General features: G+C 60.3%; 1 protein-coding gene across 2 annotated transcripts; it reads right to left on the bottom strand.

The window, feature by feature from the left end:
• Positions 1-3883: 3883 nt before the first annotated feature.
• On the bottom strand, positions 3884-21152 carry NDST1 (N-deacetylase and N-sulfotransferase 1). Of its 2 annotated transcripts, XM_019535232.1 has the most exons (15): positions 20817-21142; positions 17239-17994; positions 15829-16311; positions 15076-15163; positions 14111-14265; positions 12073-12258; positions 11244-11372; positions 10708-10890; positions 10139-10235; positions 9622-9745; positions 7850-8024; positions 7451-7621; positions 6448-6557; positions 5459-5561; positions 3884-5201 (listed from the first exon to the last, which is right to left on the bottom strand). In XM_019535232.1, exons 2-15 carry the CDS (start codon positions 17746-17748, stop codon positions 5082-5084), a joined length of 2634 nt encoding a protein of 877 aa, XP_019390777.1. In that variant the 5' UTR covers positions 17749-17994; positions 20817-21142; the 3' UTR covers positions 3884-5081. The 2 variants fall into 2 exon arrangements, with proteins under 2 accessions (XP_019390777.1, XP_019390778.1); XM_019535233.1 differs by lacking the exons at positions 3884-5201; positions 5459-5561; positions 6448-6557 and adding an exon at positions 6702-6791 and having other exon boundaries at positions 20817-21152.
• Between the last annotated feature and the right edge of the window lie 408 nt (positions 21153-21560).

Genomic DNA, 21560 nt, shown 5'->3' with positions numbered 1-21560 from the left:
CACTTGGGGATGCCTCGTCCCAGAGGCCAGGGCTGCAGGAGGGTGGCGAGTTAATGCCTTGGAGCTCCTTGTCCTTGCCCCCAAGGATGGCTCGTTTCAGGGAAGCAAACTCCTCCCAGGAGCGTGCATGCACCCCCAGCACTGGTGCTGGCTAACTCAGCCAGGGGAAGAGCCATGGCCCCCACTCTGTGCTAGCATCGTCTTGGGCATGCTGCGAGAAGCTCTCAGAGAGCCCCTGGCACCAGGCTAGGGCCCACAGCCTGCCCTGCCACGCTGCCCGGGCAGCCGCTCCCCACTGGGGCACCGGGGACCACAGCTGAGCACCCTGCCAGGCTGAGCCGCCAGAGGATGGGCCCCGGGGAGGGGGTCTTATGGCATTTACACTGTCCGAAGCAGGCCCACAATCCCTCTCCCCAGCATGCCTGAATCCGGGGGGGCAGAAAGGCTGGGGGGAAACTGAGGCACGGTGCAGGGCTACATGGCTGCAGCGGGCAGCTACCCCGTCTCATGGCCTGGTGGGGTATAAGCTTCAACATATGCCCAGAGCAGCTAGCAACACGTGTGGGGGAGCCCACAGAGAGCGGTGGGCACGGGTGGGAGCAGTGGGATTTTACTGAGGGGCCAGTCCCGAGCTCAGCTGCCACATCCCCTTCGGTGTGCCGCTAGCTACCCTCTCTTGTCCCCCACGCCGGCAGCCGCCCGCCTGGCCCCCTCCACAAAGCCGCACTCCATTTTTCACTCCGACAGGTTAAAACGAGCTGCCCTCACGCCGGGTCTGGGATTCATTAGGCTCTTTCCTCATTTCCTCCAGCACCCGGTGTGGGGCGGAGGCGGGCTGGCTGGTTCAGGAGGTCGGCTGCTGGGTTTTTATCTGGAGGAGCCTGCAGGCGGGGGCTTTGCTCGGGGCGGCCACATCACAGGGCATCCCCTTCCTCTGGGAGACCGTGGGCAAACCCAGCTGCTCTGAATGCACCGGGGATGACCCCAAGAGAAGCCCCCCCAGTACCCAGCCCAGAGCGAGGGGCCCCTGCGTCACGACACGGCCGGTACCCACTGTCCCTTGGAGTCCATGCGGTCTCCGAGCAGCGGTCACGCACCTCCAGCACAAGGGGGTTCTCAAGTGGGGCTGCCACAGCCACCCGGAGTGCACACGTGTGTCCCACGCATGTGCACGTGTGTCCGTGCAGCAGAGTGAGCAAACCTGTCCATCCCTCTGGGGATACCGGGGGTCGGTACAAGCAGCCTTGAAGGGAGAGGGGGAGAGTTAGGAGGAGCATTTTGCCACCTCCCCCCATTAGCAAATGGACAGCACAGAGCGGGGCGGGCGGGGAGGGCATAGGCCACATCCCTGCCAGGCCAAACGCTCTGGGGAAGGCGTGCTCACCCCGGACTGGAGCGAGGCTGGCACTGCCGCTGGCACGTAGGAGCTCGTGGCCGTGGCTCGCCGAAGAGCTGCGTGTTGTCCGTGCACGTGCACACGTTCACCCACCCTGTGGTGTTGGGGCACGAACGAGGGGATGTTCAGTACCAGGGGTCATTCTTGCCACGACGCGTTGGCAAAGTGGGGGGGGTAATCACAGGGGCTGCACAAGACACCCAGCTCCTGGCCTGGGAGATATGGCTCAGCCTCGGGCACCAGCTGATCATTTCCTGCCGCCACCCCGAGCGCCCCCTTGGCCGGGCAGAGAGCAAGGGGGGCCTGCGAGGATGGTGCTGGCCAGTTCTGCTGCCCCCACGACCTCCCCACAAAGGACAACTGCCGCAGGCCCTTAGCATCACCCCGGGACCCTGCAGCACAGGTGGGGATCGCGGCCTGGCCTCAGGGCTGCCCGGAGGAGGTGGAGGAATGGCTCGGGGAGCGGGCTGGGGCGTGCTGCTTGTGCCCTGCGCCAGGCTGGCAGCTCGGTGCATCCACCCAAGCTGCAGTCACGGCTCTGCCCATGAGCGTCCTGCAGGCTGAGCTCAAAGGATGGGGCCCAGCACCACGGGGGCACCCTGCCCATGCTGCGCCTGGCTGCCCTGCTTGGCTCCCAGGACGGGAGGGGAGTCGGCCCCTTGATGCCCAGGGGGTGCCTCTCTCCCGGCCACCGCAGGGATGAGCAGTCCTGTCGGGTCCCGGCTCAAGCCTGTGCAGGGACGGAGCCTGGGCCGACACTGCCACCCCGCGGCCGAGGTCCATCCCTGTGCCGGCTGGGAGAGGTCCCCGGCGGAAAGGACTGGCGGGATGGCGAAGGATGCGAGGGAAGGAACTGCTCAGCACACACCCAGGTGCTAGGCCACTGGGCACGGGGCCAGCCGGCCGCTCCTCCTCGCCTGCGCTTAGTATTGCAGGACATCCGCCCAGGCCTCCCTCCCAAAGGCCCCGACACCCAGGTGCCGGTGTGGGCGCAGCGCTCCGGACGCTGCATCGGCCTTCACGAACGCGGCTGGCATGGAGCTGCGCAGGTGCAGGGGCTAGGATGGGCACGGGTACAGCGGGGAGCAAGCAACAGCAGTGTGGGGCACCAGCAAACCAGGGCAAGGGCACTTCAGAGGGGAAGAGCGGTGCTGAGTGCAAGCGGCTCCTTGCCTCTTCCACACTTTCAATACCAGCACAAGCCTGCTTGCTGCAGCTCTACCAGCACGGAGATGTTTCTTGCTGGGTTAAATCCACTCCCCGTATCCCAGCGTCACCCGGGGGGGGACGGGAAGCCGACTGGTGCAGCGCAACAAGGTGCTGCCCTTGTGAAAGCAGCACGCGGGCACAGACCCAAGTCCTTCTGCAACCCCTGCGCGTGCCGATGGGGAAGAAGGGAGCCAGCGAGCGCGCGACTACAAATGGAGAATCTCACTTTATTCGCCATTTGCTCAACAAGGCGTTCCAGCAGCGCGGGGGACGCACGCCCTGCTCCGCCGCAGATGGGGAGAGCAGGGGGACCAAGACAGAGCCGATGTCCCTCCCTCTCTCCCGCCTGCCCCAGGATCCCCGCTCGCCGCGGTACGGCACAGAATACCATGCAAAAATAAAACCGGGAGCCCGCGGCGGGGCCCCCTCTTTAGTCAGTAACAAAAGCTAAAAGAACGGCTTCAAAGAGCCCACCGAGTCCACATCTCTCTCTCCCTTTCCCCAGCCCCAGGCGACCCTCCAGAGCAGAGGAGGATGGCAAGCACAGGGTGGTGGGTAGGGCAGGGGGGTTGGCAGCGATATGTCCCGAGCCCGTGCGGCTCCAGTGAGCTCGGTGACCAGCATCGTAGGGTGGAGCAACAGGAAAGGTCTGAGCGAGTTAGAGCCGGTGGTCCCAGGGGTCTCTACTGGCCTTCGAGGTGCCAGCCGCACGTGCGTGCTATGGGAGGGGTGCCTGCTTGGAGCTGGGCAAGGGATGCACTCCCACCGTGCCGCCCAGCACCCGCCTGCTGTTGCAACGCTGATGAGATGAGACTGGGGGGCACCACGGGCCTGGGGGTCATGCATCCTCCTTGCATGGGGGCTCCTCTCTTCATTCAAACTAGAGGGTGGGCTTCAGTGCCCCTTTTCTTCCTGCCTCTGCAGGACAGAGGTGCAAAGATCTCACCATCCTTTGCCCTCAGCCGACTCAACCCTGAGGGTCTCCTCGTCTCCCATCCCTCAACCAACATCTCTACCAGACCAGGCGGCTTCCTTCCGTGTGCCACCTCGCCCAGCCCTCAGCAAACACGGATGGGCCAACTCCACCCTCGATGAGCAACAAGCCATCGGGCTGCTTCATGCTCCAGGATAAACCAAGTGCCCCAGTTCATCGTTAGCGGCTGGCTCCCCTTCACACGGGCCCCAGGACAAGGGGAGAAAGAAACTAGGAGAAAACCTCAATACTGAGATATCAGCAGGAAAATAACAAGGCGGAGGGGAGGGGAAGAGAGAGAGAGAAACAGGCCAACAATATACTTATCCCATAATTAAAAAATTAAAAGAGAAGCGCTTGTCTCTGGTCTGGAGACAGACCGAGCTGAAGCCCACAGTTGTCCACCTGTGTGTGTGTAACAGTGAATGAGACCAAGTCAAAACCTCGTCTCTCAGGTACAAAACTCTGGCACCAAAAGAACAAAGAAAACCACATTATTAAAATACTTTCGGGTTTCATATTCAAGAGGCTCCACGTTCCCAGCGTCCTCCGGGCTGCTGACCGCCTGCCGCACCAGAACCCGCCGCCCTCCGAGCGGGTGGGCACGTGAAGCAGAGCCTGCGCCGGGCACCGTGTGATGGGGCACCTCAGGCGTTGACCACAGAAAACACCACGCATGTAAAACATTGCAACGCAGGAGGGAGGGGTGTAGGGACCGGCTCTCCATCCTCCTGCCCTGGCAGCTTGTCAAAGGAGCATCTGTCCCTTGGCCCCTTTCATCCAGATAAAAGACTTGGCGGGCAGGGAGGGAATGATCAGTGACAAACTAAATATGGGCAATGCCAAAGTCTTCGAAAAGCTTTTTCTCGAGAACATCAAGACATCTCTTCCAACGTCTGGCGCCAAGCCACAGACGAGCCGTGACCGCCAGTTCCCCCAGCTTGGAACTGGACTGCAGCGCCGGGCGAGAGCTGCTCTCCAGCCCCTGGATCCCAACAGCAGGTTGTGCTCCTGCAACGAGCCGTCCACCTCTCCTAGACCCTCTCCTCCACCATGCAGGAACCGGAGTCCGAGCACCGCTGCAATACTGGCTCCAGCATGGAGAAGTTGGGCCCACCCATGACCGGAGAATCCCACCCCCCACCTCAGCAAGTGACACTGTTGTAAACTAGCATGACATCACCAACCAAGAAGTGACATCGCAAACCAGAAAGTGACCTCATTGGCAGGAAATCTGCAACTAAAATGGATCTCAGGGCCGCGGAGAGCCGTACAGCCGTGGGTTTGCCAAGTCGGGCGACCTGGCTCGCCGCTCCAAGAGCCGCGCCGGTGACCACCTGGTTCCATCATCCCCCCTCGAAGACCTTGGCTGAATATTGCTCAGAAACGCTTTTCCCTGGTTGCATCGTCCTCCTCCCGGGTGTCCGTCTGGCTCGCCGCTGGGTTTGGGCCCTGCTTCCTTTGGACCCTTCCTCACTAGTGCTCAGCGAGCGAGGGCGGCAGCTACCTCGTGTTCTGGAGCTCCTCCCGCAGCCAGGTGGGCAGCGTCTGGCCCATTTTGTACAGGAGCTTGGAGAGCTCGATATTGTGGTCCCTGTAGTAATCCCGCAGGAAGGCTCGTGACTGCAGCGGGGAGAGAGCGGGAGCCGCCGTCAGCAACAGCAGCAGCAGCACGCTGTGAACTAGCTGCACTTGGGGTGGCCGGCTGTTCACTGGATACCCACCAAACCCTCCGTGCCCTCCTTGCATAAATCAGATACATCCCAAAGGCCCCACACAGCTGGCGTAGATGCCCGCCCACCCACTACGATCACCCGGACATGCCAGCAAAGCCAGCACACACGCCTCCCTTTTAGCAGCAAGAGGTCCGGGATACTCACATCTGAATCCATCTCGGGGTACTTCCTCCCTTTGCTTTTCCCCAAGCACTTGGTTTTTCCTCCCTCCAGCAGCTGGCACCAAAATCCTTTCTTGGGATCAAATCTACAGATGATGAGAGGGGCAAAAAAAAAAAAAAAATCAAGGCTGTTAACAGAAACGTGCCGTGAACGGGCTTGGGACTCAGATTGCTCTCGGTGTGCCCAGGGAAATGCTGTCAGCAGGGGGATGCCCCATCCCTCCAGGCCCTTGCTGGCCCTTCAGGGTGCACCCCTAGCAGCACGGAGGCCATGCATGGGTTTCTGCAGGGAACTCAGCTGTGGTAATGAGGTGCCGTGTTTTAATGGCTTAAACACCCAGAGTGGGATTCTCTGAATGACAAATAGGCATCCAGCATGTGCATCGTAAGCTGCAAAGGAGGGGAAAGACTGTAATAATCCCCCCCACATTCTGACAATGGGACAAGACACCATGTTAGTAGAGCCCCCCAACCCCGTCCCTGCCTGGCTCCCCACCATGCAGAGAAGCGTCTCAATTGCTGTGCCTTGAACCCCATGCTCAAGTCCTCCCGATTCTCCTGCGCAGAGTAGCACGGTAATGATCAACATGCCACAAATACAGCAATGCAAAGTGCAGAGCTGGCCAAGGGGAGCAGGGCTGAGGGAGGACGTGCCTTAGTCAGGACATGTGGACCTAGAGGGCACACGTTTTCGGAGAAAGGGCTGATTTCCCCATCACCAGCTCCTGCTCACCACACCCCAGCAGGGAGGGAGCTCTCAGATTACTGTCTTAAGCCCCCCGAAGTCAATAAAAGCTTCATCATTGCCTTGGGGGAGGAGGGACAGGATTTTGCCTCTGACACTGCCCTAAGCTGACTCCACTCAGCAGCACATCACCTCCTTGAGAGAGAACACCCTAAGAAGAGAAAACCCGACCGGAGTGATGGGGACAAGGCCTTGAGGAGGAAGAGGAAGGTCTGAGGAGGACTCACGCCAGGGTTTTGTGGTAATCAATGATGTTGGTCACACCCAGGAACTTCTGGACTGTCTCCATCACTTTGGCTGGCTCTGTGCGGAGCAGCTTGCCATCCAGAACCAGGATCTGTGGGGTAAGAGCAGGGCTGTAAGGGCTGGGCTGGGCTGGGAGGTCACTCACCCCACATCAGCTGAGTGCTAATTACTGTCATTTTGTCCCCAGCCCAAGGAGAAGGTCCTACAGACAACTACGATCTATCCCAGGTCCCTTTGGGGGACCTGTTTTCTACATCTTGACCCTCCACACACCTGCGAGGGGGTGCCGTGCTCTCGTCCCAGCTGTGAAGAGGAGGAACTGGAGCTTGGGGGGAAAATAAGCCAGAGCTAGCAAGGGCAAAGCCTCCCTGGGGTAGCTGCTCGGAAACTGCAGACAGCTCTTTTGCAGAAAGAGCCAGGGGTAAAATTAAACTAGAATAAGTATTGTGTGCCTATGGCTTATCCCAGGATAGCTATTTGCTCCCTGCTACTAGAAGGTGATAGCTGCCCACTATGCAAAGCCCGCTGGGCTGCCACATGTCTATGCGCTTTGGGTTCCAGTGTGCAACACCAAACATGCATCTCACAGGAGGATTTGGTCACCCAGCCAGGGCTTGAGACAAGGAGAAGCAGGGTATGAGCTCCCCACTGCTACCCTTCAGGACATGGCAAATCCAGAGGCTGAGGTGAACCGACTGAGCTGAGAAGGACTTGGAGAGGAGTTTGTGCCCCAGCCAGAAGCAATCCCGGGTCGCACAACTACCCCATCATGCTCATTCCTAGTCCCAGCTCCTCCAAGCACGAAACGAGGGCTGGGGAGAGGCAGGACTTGATCTAAAAGGTGCCTGTGAATCCCCTGGTTGCCCTCTGACCACAGGCTCCAGCACAGGCTGGGCGCCGGTGCCTTCTTGCCTGACACAGGGGAGCTCCCCGCAGCCCGCTGCTTGGAACAACGACACAGACCAATGCTCCCCTCACCCTTACCTGGTTGGCATGGAAGTTGTTCAACCAGCGCTCGATGTGGGTGGCATACCAGCCCGGCACCAGGCACCGGTTCTGCAGCGTCCGCAGCTTCTGCGAGACCTCGGGTCCAGCCGTGATCACTTCGTGGAAGGTGTATTTCAGAGCCACTGGGTCGTCGTGGGCTCGCTGGTGCTGTCAGAGCAGAGCAAACCAGTTCAGTGCCTGGAGCAAACCCCGCATGCAGAGGGGCTGGGAACTCAGGCTGCGCAGGAGCCGAATGCTCATTGCCAGCAGTTTCTGAGAGCTGGCACCATCACCAAGCTCTCCCTGCCACCTTGCCCTTCTCAAGGCCAGCATCCCCCCTCCCCCGGGCATCCTGCACGTCTGTGCCAAGAGCTCAGGGAGAGCAGAGCCACTCACCTGATACCAGGAGTAGGCACGGTCTGCAGGGTTGATGAGGATGGTGATGACCTTGGCCTTGGAAAGCAGCGCAGCTGCCCGCCGGGGCGCCACTTCTGAGTCGAAGTAGTTGGCACTCTTCTCGAAGTAGAAGTCGGAGGTGGTGTTGGAAGGGATGGGGAAGAACTCCATGTACCTGCAGGGAGGAGGGTGGCATGAGGCAGGGCAGGACCGAGACGCACACCCGCCTCCTTCCCTTCATGGGCACTGAAGCATTGGAAGCTCCAACCCCCGACACACATTACTGAAGGGTTTCCCATGCCCCTGCTACAAACAGCCAAGTCACACCTGTCTGAACAGGGAAGGAGTGGGACAGACACCTAGGGAAGCTGTGGATGCTCCATCAGTGGAGGTGACCAAGAAAAGGGACGTGTGTCGGGTTTCGGGTGGTTTTGAAGCCCTCCTCAGAGGCACTGGGTGTTAGCTGAGGCCCAGGCTGGGGATGGTGACCAGGCTGTGCCAATGCTGCTGCTGCTGGAACCAAAGCTGGAGGATCCTGGCTAGAAGACTTTACTCCTCCACTCAGGGTTAGACCAATAATTGGGGTCAGGAAGGAATTTTCCCCGATGGTCAGACTGGTACGAACTGGAGGGAGGGTTCGTCTTCCTCTAGCAGGGTCGTGGCCCTATACCTGGGATTTCTTGAGTGTATATTAACAACTTTTTATAGAAGCAGGATGCTGGCTGCTGCAGCCCCCTGGCTTTCCCTGTGTCAGGTTCAGGGGTGATGTCTTATGTCGTGTCAGGACTGCCAGTAGTTTTACTAAGAAGTTAGACTATGGATTTGTATAGGATGGTTTGGATGGGGCTGATCCTGCCTCGGGCAGGGGGTTGGACTAGATGAGCTCTGGAGCTCCTTTCTAGTCCAACTTCTCCAGGAGTCTACAAAGCCACCAGCCAGGCACTCGAAGCCCTGCTACCCAATGCAAGCAAGGCTCTACACCAGCTGGAAGAGCGATGTAACTGGGTAAGGGATAGCTCTGCTGGAGATGGACTTTGAGTCCCTGCTATATGTGCCACAGCAAGCACAGGGCACATGCGGCGGGGCTGACTTGTTGCCTGGAGCAGTGGCTCACCATAACCACGCAGCAGGGCCCAGGAGTCACTAGACAGATGTGTGAGCAAGGTAACCACCCTTGGCAATGATGCACTAGTATCCAAATATGCAGCATGTACAAACCACAATGCCAAGCTGAAAGGGGTAGGAGTCAGAACTAGGCTGAGCTGCTGGACACTGCATGCATAAGGTGTCTCACAGACTGAGCATCTGTCTTAGGCTATGAACACACATTCAAATAAGCTGGGAGAATTCTCCCAGGTTTGTTCTCCTGGTAGAAAACTCACCTGGGACAGCATGTACAGACATTTGCTCTCCCAGGATAAACTCTCCGGGGGTGATTTAACTGTGGTTAAGCCCAGGTTATTTTTCTCCTGGACCAACCGTTGTTACCCTGGGAGAAAAAGCCTGAATATCTGTACACTTGTGGTTTCTCTTGGGAAAGAAGAGACTCTCCAAAGAGAAGCTGAACATCTGTAAGAGTAAGTCTCTCTGCTCAGGGCACAGGGGCTGCTTGGCTGAGGGGGTAGCCAGCATCTACGTGTGATTTTTCCCCTGCTCTGCTATTCCCCAGGGAGCCTGGGACAAACCCCATGCTCACTAGGTTTCCAGTTCCCCGTGCCCCCCCCACTGCCATGGATGCTCGGAGGTGGGCACTGGCCCCGAGGGAAGCCTACCAGTCAATGCCTTTGTGATAATTGTGTCCGTTGAAGAACTGGATCTCCTCAAAGGTCTCCGAGCTGGGGTAGTTGCTGCTGAGGTCCGGGTGCATCCCCAGGAACAGGTAGAGGGCCGTCGTGCCTGGGAACAGACAGCGAGCAGAGCTGAGGGGAATGATTCCTCCCCCTCCATCTCAGCCTCCACAGCTGGTCAGGGTACCCAGTGCAGCCCCCGGCTGGATCGGGCTTTGCCATCCTCCGAGGAGGCAGGGGCATGCTGTGCTGATGAACAGCACTGAGCAGAAAGAGGCCACACCAGCTCTGAAATGCTCAATCCACTCAGCCCGGATGGCAGTGCTCCCGGGAGGTCATGCGGGGGCTGCCAGCCAAGGAGGAGACATAGCAGCTCCCCCCTCCGCCCCGAACCCTGGATACAGAGAAACGGCAGGACCAAGGCAACAGCACTGCTGAAATGGGGACACCAGCTCACTGCCGGGGCAGAGGCCTCAGCGTGGTGGGTGGGAGAAGGATGTACCTGTCTTCTGAGGCCCAATGATGAGCAGCTTGGGGAACCGGTCACACGTCTTCTCTTTGGACCAGATGTCTTTGTGGCGCTTGTCCTCACAGGGATCCTGCATGCAGGGTCGTGAGGGTCAGAGGAGCACAGGACCGCCCGCTCCAGCCGGGTTCCTACCCCAGTGCTGCCGCTGAGTGCCCAGGGATGAGACACCTCCCTCCTCCCCTGGCCTCTGCTTCCCCACACGGGGAGAACAAAGCCTCCCTGCCCTGGGAAGGGCATCAGAGGTCCGTGGATGCTGTACTCTGCATAAAAGCCCCCCGGTAGCACTGCAGGTTTTGCAATACATTGAGGGCAGATCCTGCATTGCCAGCAGGGGCAGAGCCCAGCCAGCAGCAGGATGCAGCGTGCTGTCCACCCACGAGAGCACAGCCATCCCCTGGGGAAAGCCTGCCCACTGCTTCATGGCTTTCCAAGTAACTTGTGGCTTCCACCATAAATGAAGCCCTCAGCCTTATTGACTGGCCCCCAGCTCCACTGTTCCCTGGGGCTGCCAGCATCCCCTGAGCCAGGGGCCCCTGCAGTACCTGCCAGAGGGGGTCCTTCTCCTCGGAGAAGATCTGGAAGTATCTCTGGGCCAGCTGCACAGGTGGCAGGGTCTGCAGCTTCAGGTTTGTCCAGGAGCGGAGGAAGCGAACCAGGTGCCGGAAGGTGTACAGGCCCAGGCGGTCATTGCCATAGTTGGACAGGTGGGTCATGAAGATGCTGATCTGCAGTGGAGCAGCACGGGGGCAGGTGAGTGACACCAGGGGCCAGGACCTGGGGGCCGGCTTCCCCAGTGGCTACTTTGCACAGCCAGCACCCCAGATCGCCCAGCCTCAGCTCCGGCACCCTGAGAAGTGCCAGTCACAGCCAGGCCTCGGCACTGCATTTTGGAGGCTGGGGAGGAAACATGCAAGAGACCCAGGTTCCAGCTCCAGCCCCATGCTCTCACTTCTGAAGCCAGGAGTGGCTGGAGGTCTGCAGGGAAAGCTTCTGCCTCCCTCCATGTGCCAGCTCCAGGCACCCTCATCAGGCCAAGACGCGCAGGGGCGGCCCGGCAGGAGGAGGGCACAGCACTCACGGGATTCAGCAGCACGGTCAGGAACAGCTCGCCCCCATTGATGATCTTGTCCAGCTCATTGGAGCCGCCAGGGTACTCATTGTAGAAGATGGTGTGCGTGAAGAGGCCGCAGGTCTGCCGCGGGAGCACCTGGGGGCATAGACCACGCGCTGCTGGACAGGCACCCAGGACCAGCCTACTGCCAAAGCCCAGGCCTGGCTCCCCTGCCTCCTGCCCAGGCCTCGGGGCAGTGCCAGCCTGCTAGCTGTCCACACCGGCCTCGCCTGGCACTCCCAAACCCAGCAGGGCTGGAGCTGGGATCCTCCAGCCCACGGAGGGGCAGAGGAAGGGTTCGTGCCACGCTCTGAGCTGCCAAGATGCATATTCCCACAAGGCTGGTTTGGCCGTACAGGTCCCAGGTCTTTCAGGAGATGCTGGGAAATGATTGCTAAGAAAGGGGAAAGAAAGGGGGAGGCTCTAGTACAGCCCCCAACCCTCCACTCAACTGGGATGCTGGAAACCCAAAGCAGCAGGGATGCAAAGCTAAGAGCCATGTTGTTCTTCCTGCCATGGGGCCCAGCCGGTCTATCTCCTCACCCACTGAGCCCATGCTTCAGCCCCTGCATTGCCTGGCTGAGGGCACTGCTGATAAGGGAAGCATTAGGAGTAGAGGCAGTGGATTCTGGCCTGGGGAGATGCCCCCATCCCATTTTACATGGACCCAAGAGATGTATCCCTGGGCTCAGCCACTGCTGGGAGAGACCCCACTGGTGCCCTGATGTGGCAGTCTGCATCTTCCACCGGTGGGCAGAAGGGAGAGGAGAAGCCCCAAGCAGCCCTCGGCACCTACCATGATCCCGTTGTGGACAAAGCCGCGCCGGTAGCGGGCTGGTTTCAGGTGTGGATACTCCTCAGTGCTGGTGACCTTGATGGCCCAGATCTGCTTCCACGCCTCGTACAGCTGCACGTGGACCGGGTACACGCCAGAGTGGTGCGGGGCCACGGCGTAGCCCATGTCGGTGGGGATGCCGTGATCCTGTGTGGGAAAAGAGGGTCACCAAGCTGGGCTGCAACGCCCAGGCAGGCACCAGTGGTCTGACCAGCTGCCTTCCCACACACCCCAAGGTCTGGGAACGGGCACTGCAGCTGCCTCGGGGAGCCCCGGGGTGCCTGCCAGAGCACTGGGGCCAATGCCTGCACTTAGCACTTCCCGAAGGCAATTTTGGGAGCTCGTGAGCTCCAGGATGGCATGTCTGGGCACGGTGCGTAGCAGACATGCCCTCAGACAGATCAGGGCTGCCTGGGGCTTAAGGCAGGAGGCTCTGTGGCTCAGCGTGTTCCCAGCAGCAGGGTTCGTGCACACGAGGGGGGAGCTCCAGCCAGGTGCACTGCAATGGGCGCTGCCCTGTCTGACCACACTCAGCGATGCTCCAAACCCTTCCTGGCCATGCTCGAAGCTGCCAGGTGTATCAGCATGAGGCGGAGCAGCGCCTCTGACCTGGCAGGGCTGGGGTGAGCCCTGGAAAACCCAGGCATGCTTGTTCAGAGATGCTCACTCTCCCTCGTGGGGCAGGAACTGCCCACACGCCAGCTTTCAGCTGTTTGAGGAGATGCAAGGAAGTGCGGGGAAGGGGGCAGCAGACAACCGCTCTTCCTGTGAACTTCTCAGCTTTCCAGCAGAGACACAGCGTGGAGGCCGGCAGAGGGACCCATGGGGGGCTCCAGTGACTGCATCCACATGAGCACCCCTAGCCCCACTCCGTCTCTCTTCCCAAAAAGCGATGGCAACCTCCTGCCTGGGCCACCAGTGACTTGAAAGCCACCTCCCCCCGGTCTCTAACTGACCCAATTAATTCAACTAATTAATTGATTCAAGCAATCGATTCATTAATTGATTCAACTGAAGGCAGATGCTTCCTAATCTGATCACCAACGTCGTATCATTTCCTCTTCCCCCCACCTCCAGCCACAGGCAGCAGGGGCTCGGATGCTTTGCAGGGCGCTGCCGGACCACCACTCCACCCCCCCACTCACTGCTCCCTACCTGTGGCCCTTCCCAGACACCCCAGGTCAACACCACCAGTTAACAAGCAATCAAATAACTCCAATTAAAGCTCTTGAAGCCGAGCCCTTTGCTTCATCTTGGCCACGTGCAACATTTCTGCCAGCATAACTGCCCCTTGAGGCCTCAGAAGATCCATTCTACATTTCTAACTTAAGAAACAAAAATGTACAACTTGCAAACTGAGTTGTCTCTAAAGCTTAGCTGTTCCTACAATTTTCCTTAACAGGACTTGTATAGCCTGCCCTGACCCGTCTCTGAGCAAAATCTTGTAGGTTGCAACTGACCCAGCACAAACCATGCCCGGGACACAATGATACCTAGGACAAAAGGTGCGATCCCAGGGTAGTTGTTCTCAGGGATAAACCATGCTGATACAATCATATCTGTCCCCTGGGCCAGGCTGCACAGATATAACCCCGCAGCTCTGGTTGAAGTGGAGTAAATCGTGTGTGCAGACAAGCCCCTGGTTTCACACACACCTGCAGGATTCGCTGCCCCAGGAAACTCACGTCTGGTGTCAAAAATCCTTTTCCCAACTTAGTGCCTGTCTCCTTTTTACACGGCATCCATTGCTCTGGTGAGCAGGGGGACACGCCAAGCATAGGAGCGCGCGCCTGGGCACCCCACACATCTGCGCCCTGCTACCCACCTGTGCCAGAAGGCAATCTCAGGTGGGTCTCTCATCCTCTAGGGAGGCACCTGGGGAAGGCAGGCTCTGGCCCTCACGGGAGACCCGGGCACTGAACTCAGCCCAGCGAGCATCTTCCCTGCCCCTTCCCACCGAGCCCCCAGTGCACGCGACCGCGGCCGGCATCTTACTCACGACAGCGAATTTCTTGTTTAAGGCCATCTGCTCAGCCAGCACCGACTGGTTGTGGAAGAGGTGGGGCTGCATGTGGCTCCACATGTGGGGAAACCACCAGAACTCCTTCACATAGGACAGGAGCAGGTCATCGCCTTCGTCCTCGGCGTCTGTGCCTGCCGGCCAGCAGCATCATCAGCCGCCTCCCCCAGCACCGGAGCGCTGAAGGACCAGCGCCTGCGCCCAGCACTCCGGTCGCCAGCCTTGCTCCTGGCCTGCCTGGCACCTGCCCCTCGAGGTGTAGGGGGCTGGTAGACAGGGCAGCCAGACAACCCTCCCCATGGCCCTGTGAGAGCTGGGTCAATCAGGACATAAGGGTGAGCCTAGCAATGTCTTCAGCCACCCAACATGGCCACCATGGCAATGTCTGGGTTCCCCTCTGGTATGAGATGCATCGATGGACTGCCTACCTGCCAGCCGGCCGGCCATGCAATGCCCGGGACAATGGGCAAAGCAGAGCAGAATGGGACACCTGAGCTCCCCATCACTTGGGGAATCCAACGAGACAGACCCCACCGGGGCACGGGTGGTAACAGCCAGTCAGTGGGCATCATGCCGCAGCACGAGAGCAGACTGGGCCCTGTCACCTGCTGTGACCCCTTCCCTGTCCCTGGGGACGATGCCATAGGCCTTTATTTGGAAAGGGCTCTGATATGCATGGAAGAGGCATTGGGACCCAGAGCCACGTGCCCCTGGGCCAGCTGGCGTGGCTGGTCCCAGCCCCGTGCTGTTCTCCTCTGGTTGGGAGAGGTTTTAAAGGGAGCGTTGGAAGGAGAGGGCACAAATCCCCTTTTCCATATCACTGCCTCGCCCCCAGGACATTGCAGCAGAGGCCGTGACCTCCCAGCTGGACAGGAGGGCAGCTGAGGGTTTAACCCTTGCAGGGCTGAGACTGCAGCTCTGGTTTGTGCAGGGACTGCACTCACCTGTGTGGAAGAATTTCCCTGAGTATCCCAAGTTGAAGGTGAAGTTGGGGATGTAGGTGCGCAGCTCGTTCTGGGTGTCAAACAGAGCCTGTAGCACAGAGAGAGATGGTTGGGGGGCAATAACAACACCAGCAGAGCCAGTCAGGAACCAGGTCCCCCCTCAGCTGCTGCAGGGAAAGTTCGGTGCTCCAGATGCTTCTCAAGCACTACAGCCCCTGGGTCATACCCCACAGCCTGGGCCTCGTCAGCTCAGAGCACCAGGAGACCTGTGCAGCCGTGGCACAGCCACACGCTCCCAGCCCTGGTAGCAAGTCCTGCGGGACCGTGCATCAGTGTCAGTCACGTCCGCTCTGCCGCCGGCAGTGCCCAGGGGAGGCCACCCACTCCCTCCCTCCCTCTCCGCAGGAGAAAACCCTGGAGATGAAGCCGTGCATAGTCTCCGACAAGCAGCGCTGAATGCTGGGCGCTGGCTGGGGGCTGCCTCGAGTCGGGGACCTGTGGCAGGCGGGCAAGGGGGGCTTCAGGGATCAAATCCCCCCCTCAGACTTTTCTCTGGACTGAATAACCCTAGCTGTCCACACTCTTCTTCAAATCTGGGCCCAAAGCTGGACACGGGACCCCAGGTGAAGCCATGCAGTCGTCTCACCTGGGCTACAGACCTGCAACACTCCTGCCTTCAAACCCACTGGGCACCAGTGAGCCCCCAGGACCAAAGACCTCCCCCCATCACTCCGGGACTGAACCCCATGGTACCTTGACATCCTCCACCTTCATGCGGGTGCCTTCCTTGCCCACAAAGATGTCATCGATGTCGACCAGGATGTAGCGGTCGAGGGGCAATGAAAGCCGCTTGCTGGTGAGGAAGGAGACGGCGTCCACAAAGACCAACTTATGCAGCCAGAAGCTGAGGTTGTTGCCGAAGAGGACGCGCTGGATGCCGTCGTGCAGCCCCAGGTCCTGCACCACGGTGGTGTGGAGCGCGGCATCCACGCTCATGTGCGGGATAGACTCGGCCGAGCGCGTCTTGGCCAGCAGCACGGGCTCATAGGTGGAGTGGTTGGACTGGAAGACGGTCCAGTCCTCGCCGGGCAGCACGCCCTTCTCCACCTCGCTGGGCCGCGTGATGTACAGCAGCGGGGATTTGGGGTTGATGCTGCAGTCCTTCAGGGCCAGGTTGGAGTGCAGGAAGAGGGGGAAGCCCTTGAGCTGGGCGCTCAGCAAGCTGTTCTCGTTGGCCTGCGGTGGGGACGGACAGCGTGGCGCTGCAGGTTCCCCGCTGTGCCGCCCTGTGTACAGCCCCTATCCACCAAACCCCTCAAGGTCCTCTGAGCCACCACGGGGGCTTGGACCCAGGCCATATCCCCAACCTGTAGGACCCCCGGGAAGGATGGCCCAGCAGTACAATTTGAAGGAAAAGGATGGGTTGAAGGGGGAAGAGCGTGCCACAGGTCACCAGTGCCGTGTGCACCCCCCTGGACTAGCCAGGCTCCCACAGGAGGTGGCACCTGTCACCTCCCACTGTCCACAGGGTCTCCTGAGAGCAGCAGGCACCACAGGCTCCTGCGCTCAGACCAGGCCCCCAAAGCCGGAGGCCGGACCCTGTCCTCTTCCCGCAGCGGGCTCCGGGCCTGCTCACGCCCCTGCCCGCTTGGGGACCAGCGAGATTCCCAGTGCATCCCAGTGCGAGATTCCCAGCAACCCCACCCCCCTGTACCCAGGGAAGGTTAACCCTTGCCGTGCTGGAGGGACAAGCCCGAGCAAGCCACAGAGACTGCAGGCAGCAGTAATCAGCCCACAGGCTCTTCCTCACTGGAGGGAGGAAGCTTTGCAGGCACAGGGAAGGCTCCGAAAGCCCTGGGGACAGCTCCTACAGGGACAGTCACAGGGTGGCTGGAGAAGGACACCCCCAGGCACTTATGTGATGACCCCACACAGTCCCCAGAGACCTGCTACCATCCTCTTGGCTTAGAAAACCCAGAAGCAACACCCTCCACAGCAAGACACTTCACGTCCAGCTGCAGGAGAAGCTGCCGGTCTCAGCAGATGGAGCAGCCAGCAGCTGGTGAGCTACTGGGCTGATGGCCAGAGACCCAGAGTACCCCCCACAGCCAAACCTCATACCCCAAGATGCCCCAGCCCTGCTCCTTCCCCCGGGCCCGGTACCTTGAAGAAGCCGATGATGCCCACGCCATACTCCACGCAGTACTTGTCCAGGAGCTCGCGGTTCCAGGCGTCCAGGTTGACGTACTTGAGGATGTTCTCGTAGACGATGAGGGCGAAGCGGCCCCGGTCCTTGTCCGTCAGCGTGGGCATGTCCCCTTTCCCAGGGGCGATCTCCGTCCGGTACTTGAAGCGGCTGGACTCCAGGATGGCCACGATCTCCTGGCCCAGCTGCGAGTACAGACTCTCCACGAACACCAGCACCAGTGGGTCCGTGCGGGACGAGTCGGCCACCTTGAGTGGCTTCAGGGGGAGGAGGCGCGAGGGGGCGACCTTGGGCTCCTCGCAGTCCGGTCCCGGGACATCCCCAGAGGGCTCCAGGCCCCGCTTCCAGCCGTACAAATAATACGCCGAGATGAACACGCTGAGCGCGCAGAAGGCGAAGAGCAGCAGCAGCACGCCCTGCGGGGACACCTGCCTCGCGCCGCGCCGCAGCCGCCCCAGGGCGCTCATCCTGGCCCCTCTTCTCAGCACAGAGCAGGAGCCGAACACGCCGGCAGGGCACGCGAGTGGGAGCTCCCCGCCGCCCGGCTCGTCTGGCTCCCGGCCCGGTTCATGTCACCATGGCAGATCTGCTCAGTGGCCCCGTCCCAAGGAGAAACGGCATGGCCCCGGCATCGCCTCCTCCCACGGGCCAGGGCCTCAGGCTTCGCTCTTAGGGGATGCCTGGGCACCGGGGGCAGGTCCCCGCTGCATGCTCTGTGCAAGGGAGAGAAAGAGAGAGAGAGAGGGAAGCATAGCCAGCGATCCTGGAAAGCGCCGCGTCTTGCACCCCTGGAAACCCCGGAAATGTCCGCATGCTGTAAATACCGGCGCGCGCAGCTCCAAAGCCTTCATCGATGCAGCGGCGCAGCCCTCTTCGCAGCCCATGCACATGCCGGCTCCGGTGGAGCTGGGCACGGAGCAGGGAGGTCGAGGGGCAGGGCGCACGTGCCTGTGGGGCCAAGGGAGTGTCAGCCGGGGGTCGGGGCGACCCAGGCCAGGGGGAGACCCAGGGAACTCCTAGTTTCTGGCCTCGGTTCCTGCACTGGTTCACTGCAGGCTCTGGATGAGTCGCAACCCCCCACGTGCCTCAGTTTCCCCACCCCTGCAAGGAGGGAATGCCATGCACAGCTTCCCAAACAGCTGCCAGGACATCACAGACGTGAGAGTCACAGACTCGTAGAAAATGAGGGTTGGAGCGCTGGTGGCCCAAAAGCCGGGCACGTGTGGGAGCAGCAGCTTCGTCCTTGCCAACAAGAGCCGGAGTGAGCACGACATTATGTGGGATTTGAGCAGTATCTATACTATCCCACTATGAAACTACAGAGCGAGGCGGCGGGGGGGAACAGAGAGCACCTGTCTCTCTTCCTTGAGCCTTGTCCTCTGGCACCTCCAGCCCCACTGGACACAGAGGAGGCGAGCCCAGGTCTTCGCTCTGATTCAGTGCCCATGCCCCTCGCTCCCATAGTGGCCAATGCCCCTTTCCTCCAAGAACGTGTCCAGCCCCTTTGGGAACATGGCTAAGCTGTCGGCTTCCCCCAAACCCGGTGGCAACCAGCTCCATGCTCTGCCGGTGTCTTGCTCGGCAGGGGGCTGCAAGTAGGCTCCACCGAGTTGCTTAACCCAACACCAGCCCATGCCCTCCCTGGCAGGGCAATAAATTGGGGCCAGGGTCAGACACCCCGCCCTGTCCCCTGGGGCTGGCATCTGCACAGCAGCCCGCTTGATGCCGGCCCTGGAGGCCACCCCCGCACCGTGGGGCCACTTTCAAACGCTCAGCCGGAGGAGGAGTAATGGGATTAAACTTTTCCCGGCTGATCGGGAGCAGGGATTACACCATAATCCTGTCATTCCTGCCCTTACCTGGTGCACGGGGAGCACGCCCATGACCTACCACCAGCCCCCACGACACGTGTGTCTGCCCTGGGGGGGCTCCCAATTGCCCACAGAGCACCAAGTCGGTGGTGCAAACAAAAGCAGAGCTCGGCCCTTCCCGGCATCTCACACCCACCTTGAGCTTCCTGGCACGTCCGTGACCCCAGCTGGGCTTTCCTTGCCCACTCTGCTGCTGGATCGGCCCCTCCCTGCACGCAACGCCCCCAAAACCGAGGCTGGACCAGCTGCGGCACGCTGGCGTGGCTATCCACACAGAAGCCTGAGCACATCCCCGTCTCTCCCACCCACCGGCAACACCCGCTCCCAGCCCTGGCAGTGCAACAGAGCAAGCTGGTGACAAAAATTCCCCAGGCAGGGCCCTGGCTCGTTAATGCCGGGCTGCCCTTCGCCCCCGGCCCCATTAACAAGCATGCAGGCCAAAGAGCCCTCCCTATTTCCATCTTCTTCTCCGCCCTCCGCTCCTTTCCCCCCACCCGGCTGGCTGCACAGGGCGGCCTCCTCTCCTACACGTCACGGGGATATTTAATACCATCCGCGGAGCGAGGTTTCAGATAACTGCATTGGAAATGCAGCGGGACATGACCCCATTTCGGAGAAGGCGGGCTCTGCACGCCGGCAGGGACTGCATTGGCTTCTCACTCTGTCTCATCCAATTCCACCCACCCCCAAAATTTCTTTGCCCTGCTTTTTTTGCTGTCTCTCCAGGCTCCCAAACAACATCTGAGTTAAATTTTCAGGCTCGGGATGACAGAGGGCATTTTCAAGGGAGCTAGGAGGAGTTGCGGGTCAATAAACAGGCCAGAGTCTCTAGGGAAACACAGATCCCCCAAAGTCTACGGGAGTGCGACCGGCCACTTGGAAACACGGCGGGTCACAAAGCAGGAGTGCTTCACGGTGCTGCTGTGCTGCAAATTATTCCTCTTTGGGGAAAAAAAGGAAACGCGTCTCTGTATTTCGACCCATTCTTTGTGCAGTGGGGAAGCAACCTGGGTAGGAAGAGTCGAGACCACGGAAACTTCCCTGCAGAGAGCAGAGGCATCGGCTGAGTCCCCGCAGCAGGGTTAGGACTGTGGGCTGAGATGCAGCTGCCAAGAACTGATCCGCAAAGAGCGCGGGTCACCTGCACCCTGCGGATCAGAGCGAACGCACGGCCTGGCCCCCAGCCCACAGCTCACCTGTGGTGGGGTGCAACACAGGGCCCCGTGTACAATCCCACGCGTGATGGTGGTGAGGCACAGCAGGTGCCCTGCTAAGCACCTGGGGCCCTCGGCATACTTGGATAGCATGCCACGAAGCTCCTGGTGCCAGCCTTGCACGCGGCGCAGTCGCCCCTCCATCCATGCATTGCAAAGCACTGTGCGCGCGTGACTGAGCGACCCCCAAACCACCCCGCCCCATGTAACCCCCCCAAATGCACAGGCAGCTTCTCCAAAGCAAGGTCCCCGCCTAGCCCAAGAGAGGCCTCATCTCCCTGCTGTAAATATCAGCCCATACTTCCTAGGCAGGCACCAACTTCATTGGTGTGCATCAAGGCCCGTTACACCCACTCCCCACCTCGTCTGCCTGCAACCCCGCCGGACACCCCAGCCTAGGGCGCTTCCCAACCCCGGGCTGGGGCACCCAGGGAGCGGCGAGAGAAGCACCTCGGGGGTTCATTTCCTCGTCACGTCCTCCGTCGCCAACGGGCCCTGCTCCCTCCAGCCGACCGGAGAGGGCTTCCCGAGCAGACGGCTGCCGCGTCCCAGCCGATCCCTCTGCCGATGCACAATGAGGCTACTGAGCACTGCTAATCTCCAGCACGCTCATCAGACATGTCCCCCACGACGCCCCCCGACTCCCGACGCGCGGAGCAAGCATCAGCACTTTGCTTTGAAGGGCTCCGGACAGACACCGCTGCTCCGGGTCAGGGTTTGTCTCCAGGGATCACGCCGAGATGGAGCAATTTATTAAGCAGCCTATCTCCACGCTCCGCCTGGATTTCTTATTTCTTTCATCCTTAAAAAAAAAAAAGAGACAGAAAGAGAGAGAGAGATGGCTGATGCTCCAACCAGCCTCTTGCTGCCTTCCCCGTCAGCTTTCCTTGGGAGTGACATCAGAGTTCCCATGGCTACAGGCAGGGAAGTGACAGCCACCAGATTTAATGTCAATGCCGGGAGAGGCAGAAAGGGAGACGGGTACTGACAGCAAGAGATTATGCATCCGACTTTAATCGCCAGCCAGGCGGGGATGGGGAGACGGGCGGCCAGTGGCGCCGTGCTCTCCCCTTCTGCAGGGCGCTCGCCGCGCAGCTCCTGCACCGGCGCTCGCGGGCGCGATCGCTGCCCCGCACAGCCGCGAGCACGGCAGCTTCCTCGCTGGAGTCGCCTGTCTCCTGGAGGCACACACAC

The sequence above is a fragment of the Crocodylus porosus genome, unplaced genomic scaffold (assembly GCF_001723895.1).
Source record: "Crocodylus porosus isolate Cpor-Errol unplaced genomic scaffold, CroPor_comp1, whole genome shotgun sequence".
Taxonomy (NCBI): Eukaryota; Metazoa; Chordata; order Crocodylia; family Crocodylidae; genus Crocodylus; species Crocodylus porosus.
The sequence above is the reverse complement of the archived record's forward strand: the minus strand, read 5'-3'. Positions and strand labels throughout refer to the sequence as shown.

Excerpts from the sequence above, each read along its gene's own strand:
- NDST1 (XM_019535232.1), bottom strand. The coding sequence starts at position 17,748 with ATGAGCGCCCTGGGGCGGCTGCGGCGCGGCGCGAGGCAGGTGTCCCCG. Across the intron at positions 10,236-10,707 it reads AGAAGGACCCCCTCTGGCAG|GATCCCTGTGAGGACAAGCG; the intron begins GTACTGCAGGGG and ends CCCTGCATGCAG. Across the intron at positions 5,562-6,447 it reads GATTACCACAAAACCCTGGC|ATTTGATCCCAAGAAAGGAT; the intron begins GTGAGTCCTCCT and ends CATCATCTGTAG.